Below are 6466 nucleotides of genomic sequence, written 5' to 3'. Positions count from 1 at the left end.
AAAAAGACGATTGATCTGACTTCCCCCCCCCCCCCCCCCCCACCAATGATTTTGATTTCTTCGTCCTAAGTACTTACTCACTCACCAATCTTTCCTTTTTTTTTTCTTCTTCTAATTTTGTGGTGGCTTCTTAGGGTTTATAGTTGATTTGGGGGGAATTGAAGAATCGTGTGATCATTCTATTTTTGCCTTATTGAATTTTTGGGATCTTATTTCGAATTAGAGAGTTTGTGATCGGAAATTTTTCAGTTATTGCATTGATTTTTAGAAGTCTCCTTCTTTGTAGATTCAAGATTGATATAATAATGCGAAGGGCTTTTTGGGGTCTATAGGAATGTTTTGTGTCTCTGTAACCCAATCAGTTTCAAGTTTCACATTGTTAATGGATCTCTCTCTCTCTCTCTCTCATTGTGTCTTTGATGTATTTGAAGGTGAGCTGCTGTAGAGAGAAGAATGTGGAGATGGAGGTGGTGTTGGTTTTGGTGTTGGTGCTAAGCATATATTTGATTTCACTAGGATCCCATGGAAGTCTTACTGGTGTTGCTTTCATTCTTGTTTGATGATTGTTGACACTTGGGAGATTTTACTAAAATTCATCATTAATGTATAAAGATGATATAATAATAACTTCCATCCCAGCCAACAACATACATCTTTGTTACCTTGTCGATCCCATTGTATTATATTACTCCTTCTTCTTCTTCTTCTTCTTCTTCTACTCAAGAGATTCATTGTTTTGATTCTGTAGCTTGTATACCTCTACGCTTGCTTTGTTCGTTTACGATCTTTTTATAGAGGAAACTACCTTGTTCATCTATACTCTAGAGGGTTTTGGTATACTATTCATACAACAATAATTGGATGATATTAAAACTAGTGTAGTCTATCTATACCAAAAAGTTCAATGGTGGCTTTAACATGTTTTGACTTTTTTTCTCTTTTTTTTACCGATCTCTTAATATTATTATCCATATTGTATTATTATGTAACATCTGACTCAGTCCAATATTAATTCTACTTGCTATTGTTTAAGTTAATTTCAAGAAAAAAAAAAAAAAAACAATCTACTGTCTCTTATATTTTATTAGCACCAACCATTTTGTTATTGGTTGTTTTTCAGTTCATCAAGTACCATCGTGCAAGGATGAGACTTGTCTCAATAAAATAGTGTGTACAAACAAATTGAATCTTTTTTCGAATACATACAAAAAAAACATACATTCTTTTCTTCAATTATCAAAAGCCTCCATGTCTGATCAACTCCAAACCTCAAAAAAAGTATTTATATAAAATAATAACATATAGTCCATATATACAGCAAGTCAGGCCCTGGCTCTGCCATCATCTAACTAAAATGAAGGAGACGATGATGCGGCGGCGCACCCTCATGTTCTGCGAGCAGCTCTCACTTCCATCGGTATGTTAATTATATTTGTCATACAGCTAGCTATATACGTTTCTCTTTATCTTTCTTTTCTTAGTTACTATATATATATATATATATATATATATATATATATCAATTATTTCATGCATCTTCGTTTTCAAAAATTGTTCTTCTCTTGTTATTCTCAAATTGAAAGATAAATCTTAATAAAGAAAATTTGTGTTGAATGAAACCATTGTTGTTGACTTCCTCTTTGATCATCCATTAATAATAATACGTTTCTCAAAATGTTATCGCCTTTTTGATCTTCAGATTACTAGTTATATTCTCTTTTTGTTTTCATTAATAAATATGAAAATACAAACGAGTCCTACTTAAAAATTAATAAAAATGTACATAAGTATGTAATTTGATGAGTCAACTTGTTTTTATGTATCACGAAAGATTTAATTCATTATTTAACTCAAGTTAAAAAAAAAAAAAAAAAATGGTGATATAACGGATGAGTAAATTAAGCAAAATACTGTATTAACTTGGAGTCCAAATCAGTTTCAAGTTATAGTGATAAACGCAGATGTAGGATGTATCCGTTGTCAAGACAGAGTCTCTCAGATTGTTTCCAAGATGACCGGTGAGCTCTCTTCTGCGTACTTACTCTTAGTTAGCTACTTGCTCTTTAAATCTATCCTTTTGTTTACTTGCATCGTCCTTTTTCACCCTTAAGAAGTAAGAAACCACCCACGATCTTTTGTTTATAATCCTATCTGTCACAATCGATTTTCTAAGATCGAAATCATTTGACCAAAATACTTGCGCATGTATTTGACCATAGACAATAAAATGGGATTTGGCAGGAATCGAAGAATACATGGTTGATTTGAAGAAGAAGCTGGTCATGGCACGAGGTGCCTTCAGGCCACGTTTGGTTTCTCTTTCTCATCAACAAGTCAAGGACGTTGTCTCTCAAACTACTACTCCTCAAAACGCCAAACACCTTTTGCGACCTCTAAACCTCTTCTTTCGCTCCATTTTCTCTCTTTGTTTACGTCCAAGCACATTATAAAATTCTCTAACTTGCTACAAAATGCATTACACTAATTTATAGAAGAACAAAGTACTTAAAATATCCTGACATTTTTGTGATATCATAAAATTCAGGCGACAAGATTCTATTTTCTTTCCATAAAGATCAGTTAATCAATCAAAGATTATGGCAAACAAGAATACTTAATTTATTGAGAAAGAAATGAATGTAAAATTTGAGGTTTAGATTACAAATCCCCGTAAGAAGTCTTTTTCTATTAATAAAAACAACAAAGTGGAGACTGGAGAGTACCGATAATACTCACTGCCCTTCTTGTGGTATACTCAGCTCATCATAGTCACCAACTGCTACCTCAAATGTCTGAGAATGCCAAGTATAGGCAATGTATAACTCCTTAGGTTGTCCCGGACAGGGATCGCAGAAGCCCATGATCCCTGATTTCTTCACTCCCTCATGGAGCTTGAGCTGCCCTGAGTCACTCACAAGGAAGTTCATGGGCACTGTCACATCAATGACTCCTGAATCCACTCCTTCCACTCCTTCGTGTCTTCTCTCTATCGCTTTTGGGTCACCATACAACGCTTTCGTTACTATTAGCCCATCTGTTTCAACTTGCCGGTTTCTCTTCCTTGTGGCTACGGTTTGTAGTAATTGCTGGGCTTTCTCAGCCGCTGCTCTTGCTTCCCCAACCTAAAACCCACAATTTCAATTACAAAAAAATTCATAATAAGATCAAAATAAATCTTGCTTGGCTACCAAACTCGTAAGTAACCATCACCTGGCCCCAAGTTTTCTCCATATTCTCCAAGGCCTTTTGTTTCTCCCTTTTACTCAAATATGGCTTTACCACAAATTTCTGTGTGGAACAGTGGAAATGTTTAATCAGGCAAACACCATATATAACAAGAGAGCAAAAGTTAATTATACTCATAGGGTCCAATCACTCACCTTTAACAAAAAGTAAAGAGATGTTGGAATAATGAATGCTCCAGTTGCAAATACTGGAGCTAAATGGGAGGAGAGCAGAATCTGCACGTTTTAAAGATGATAATCATGGATATGTCAAGGTGTCAAAAGTGAAAGACTTCCACAGAATAACACGGATGTCGGGTTTTGAACATAATAGAGATGGGTTTAGGGTTTAGGAGAGTTAAAGATGGTTCTATACATTCCATCCGTAGGCTTTTTGGATTGTTATTATGTTCTGTTGGTTTATAGCTTTTCAATATATTTTACTCTAGAGATTAAAACACACTCTGTTCTAATCTTATCTGAGGAACAGTAGAGATACCATCACAAGAAAAATAAAAGGAAGAAATTAACACTCACGGGAACGATCAGCTTTTGACTTCCACGGTGTAGCTCTAGTTTCCAAAAAATACCCTACAACAAAAGTATAGGAGTACCGGGAATAAGCAGATTGCATAATAGCTAGATGGCTCTAAAGGTTTAAAGAATAATTACCTTGATTCCTATTGTATACATCATTCTTACAGTACTGACCTCAGAAATCTTCCTTCCGCCACCAACTTCAATCTCAAGAGCATTGCTGAAAAAGTTACGGTACTGAACATTAATTTTTCCACACATGTAAAGACATTTTAAAAAAGGGTCTCCATACTCCAGCATATCATACATTAGGTTGCTCAGGATCATGTGTCAGTAAAACATACCTTCCAATTCTACCTACAATGCGACCGTGAGATTTGGACGATAGCTTACGTGTATAACGCGCTGATGCTCCAAGTCCACCAGCTTCAATCTAGTAAAAGCAAGATCACACTGAAGAAAGTAAGAGAGATGGTCGAGGTGGAACAGTTGGAATACAAGTTGGCAGTCAGCGTACCTTAAAGTCACCAGCAGCAGATATATTCTCATCTCTCTTCTTCCATCCAACTGTAATTGCTGATTGCATACCCAGTGCCAATTCAATCTAAAGGAAAAAAAATACATGAAAGTAGAGTAAACTGCTTTCTCGCCCATGAAGTCAAACCATAACAGAGTGAACATACATTTCCGCTTGAAGTTTCTGAAAGCTGACGAGTCCATGTGTTTGTAAGATTAATGGAACCATCACTGAAAGACTTCGAGATATTGATAGTCGCAGTTGAATGTATGGTTAACTGACTGCCCCGACAAGAAACCGTCGTTATAGTCATATAAACCGTTAAAGATGCTCAGAAAATAAATTTAATAGGAAAACTCATGAGCCTACCGTGTTGTCTGCATTCCAATAAGCGACTGCAAACCCGTTGAAGCGACAAACTCAATGGATGACACTGGAGAAAGCTGACGTCTCAGAATAGCCGTAGCAATTCCACCACCAGATTTTTCATTAGCCGCCAAATTTCCACCAATGGCAACAGCATCATCTTTTGACAACTGAGACTGCACTTGACTAGCCATAACCATTCTGCAGTTGCAGATGCAAGCACAAAAGAAAAGAAAAGGGTATCAAAAACCAAAATTTACTTCAAAATGAAACAAAGTAGTCAAGGCTAGTATTGAGCACCCAAAATTATCACACAGCTACTCATATATTTTCTCAGCAACCATCTAAAATCCAGACTAGTAAGTGTCTCAGGAATCAAGTTGGGCACCCAAATCAAGAACCATGCTACCAAAAAGACATAAAAAAACTTGAAAAGAACGGAATAAGTACCCTCTCATGATGCCATCACCGCCTAAAAAATGTGGGACAGACAAATTGAAGATGATTGAACCAGTGGGTTGAAAATGTGCCATCTTCTTAGCTTCTTCGTTTCTTCTCTTAATTCTTTCAAGCTCCTCTCTGATCTCGTCAGGTTTACTCAGCCTAGGACCAAGCTCTAATCCTGAAGTCAATCCTTCCATACCATATAAGTCATATATTAGCCTCTTAGTCTCATCCGACAATATCTCATATGCTTCACATATGCGTTGGAAGTTCTCTGTAGCCGCTTCTTTCATCTAACCACAAAATTTTGAAATCAGCCCACTAAGTAAAGCTAATTCCTTTATCTTAAATTAGCCAAATTGATAACAGACCAAGAACATCAAAAACGAATTGGAAACAAACAAATTTTTGATTGAGCAAATCGATTGAAGCAAACCTGAGGGGATTGGATCTTGTCAGGATGATAAACTTGAGCCCATTGACGATAAGCTTTCCTGATTTCTTCGTCGGAGGCCTCAGGTGACAAATTCAGGAGTGCGTAGAGCTCTCTGTTGGGTGGCCCGGTCGGTGCTGCTTCCCCGCCCATCATTACGGTACGATTCAATCGCTTCGGTGTCTGAATAGAATCAAAGGAAAGGGATATAATAAGAAAGAGATGTTTCCGGCGCCGGAGGGTTTTAGTGGGTTTTTTGCGGCGGATGAGGTTTTTGACACCGCTGCTCTCTCTCTCTCTCTCGGCTTAAGCTCGCTTTGACTCTTTGACCCCCTTGCTTGAATCCCAAGTCCATCTCTCTTTCCTTATTCCACCCCTTATATTTCTATATATTCTAGTTTTGACACCTTAATTTATGAATTGTTCAATTCTACCCCATTTCCCTATGGTAATGGGCCTAAAATGTCCAGAGGGCCTTGGCTAAAGCTCCAAATTTAATCTTGACCCACAATCGATTTCAAAGAGATAACAAGACTGATTAAGGAAAACTTGTAAGAGTTAATCTTTGTCTGTTTGTCATATGAAAGAAGATTTTGATTATTAATAAAAAAACTTGGAATACCCCTATATGACTCATAAAACGTAATAAAAAAATAATGTAGGAACCTTTCGATAAAGTAAATAAAAAAATATAGTACATATGTCTAAAAATAATGGAAAACCAAGTGGAAGTCAACAGAATAAAGAGACACTTGGGTATCCGTAAGCATCACGTAGACCATTTCTGCATTTCATTTCAGACAATAATATGGACCGACGCGGTTTCAACAACACAAAAGAGGAGTCGTATCGTGTCACATTGTTCATAATCAGTCAACGTGTTACTCTTCCATTTCCTTGCTCTTTCCCTTTAATCTACTACTTCCCCCCCCCCCCCCCCCCCCC

At 36.8% G+C, this 6466-nt stretch overlaps 2 protein-coding genes and 1 long non-coding RNA gene across 5 annotated transcripts; 2 read left to right on the top strand and 1 right to left on the bottom strand.

Annotated features, from left to right (window-relative positions):
* LOC104792343 lies at positions 19-813 on the top strand. The gene is made up of 2 exons (XR_769053.2): positions 19-69; positions 432-813. It is a non-coding gene; the product is annotated as an uncharacterized LOC104792343 (long non-coding RNA).
* Positions 1140-2465, top strand: LOC104792342. 2 transcript variants are annotated; one of them, XM_010518475.1, is made up of 3 exons: positions 1140-1417; positions 1937-2018; positions 2242-2465. In XM_010518475.1, the coding sequence occupies exons 1-3, from the start codon at positions 1355-1357 to the stop codon at positions 2448-2450; spliced, it is 354 nt and encodes a 117-aa protein (XP_010516777.1). In that variant the 5' UTR covers positions 1140-1354; the 3' UTR covers positions 2451-2465. The 2 variants fall into 2 exon arrangements, 1 of the variants encoding a protein (XP_010516777.1); XR_769052.1 differs by having other exon boundaries at positions 1329-1417; positions 1962-2018; positions 2242-2277.
* Positions 2596-5868, bottom strand: LOC104792341 (chaperone protein dnaJ 13). Of its 2 annotated transcripts, none has more exons than XM_010518473.2 (11): positions 5525-5868; positions 5095-5381; positions 4648-4845; positions 4445-4559; positions 4279-4365; positions 4106-4194; positions 3897-3981; positions 3762-3815; positions 3381-3461; positions 3211-3288; positions 2596-3122 (listed from the first exon to the last, which is right to left on the bottom strand). In XM_010518473.2, exons 1-11 carry the CDS (start codon positions 5675-5677, stop codon positions 2733-2735), a joined length of 1617 nt encoding a protein of 538 aa, XP_010516775.1. In that variant the 5' UTR covers positions 5678-5868; the 3' UTR covers positions 2596-2732. The 2 variants fall into 2 exon arrangements, with proteins under 2 accessions (XP_010516775.1, XP_010516776.1); XM_010518474.2 differs by having other exon boundaries at positions 3936-3981.

This window comes from Camelina sativa, chromosome 6, assembly GCF_000633955.1.
Source record: "Camelina sativa cultivar DH55 chromosome 6, Cs, whole genome shotgun sequence".
NCBI classification, from domain to species: Eukaryota; Viridiplantae; Streptophyta; class Magnoliopsida; order Brassicales; family Brassicaceae; genus Camelina; species Camelina sativa.
The sequence above is the reverse complement of the archived record's forward strand: the minus strand, read 5'-3'. Positions and strand labels throughout refer to the sequence as shown.

Excerpts from the sequence above, each read along its gene's own strand:
- LOC104792342 (XM_010518475.1), top strand. The coding sequence starts at position 1,355 with ATGAAGGAGACGATGATGCGGCGGCGCACCCTCATGTTCTGCGAGCAG. Across the intron at positions 1,418-1,936 it reads AGCAGCTCTCACTTCCATCG|TTTCAAGTTATAGTGATAAA; the intron begins GTATGTTAATTA and ends AGTCCAAATCAG. Across the intron at positions 2,019-2,241 it reads GATTGTTTCCAAGATGACCG|GAATCGAAGAATACATGGTT; the intron begins GTGAGCTCTCTT and ends GGGATTTGGCAG.
- LOC104792341 (XM_010518473.2), bottom strand. The coding sequence starts at position 5,677 with ATGATGGGCGGGGAAGCAGCACCGACCGGGCCACCCAACAGAGAGCTC. Across the intron at positions 5,382-5,524 it reads ACAAGATCCAATCCCCTCAG|ATGAAAGAAGCGGCTACAGA; the intron begins GTTTGCTTCAAT and ends TTTTGTGGTTAG. Across the intron at positions 3,462-3,761 it reads GTCAAAAGCTGATCGTTCCC|ATTCTGCTCTCCTCCCATTT; the intron begins GTGAGTGTTAAT and ends TAAAACGTGCAG.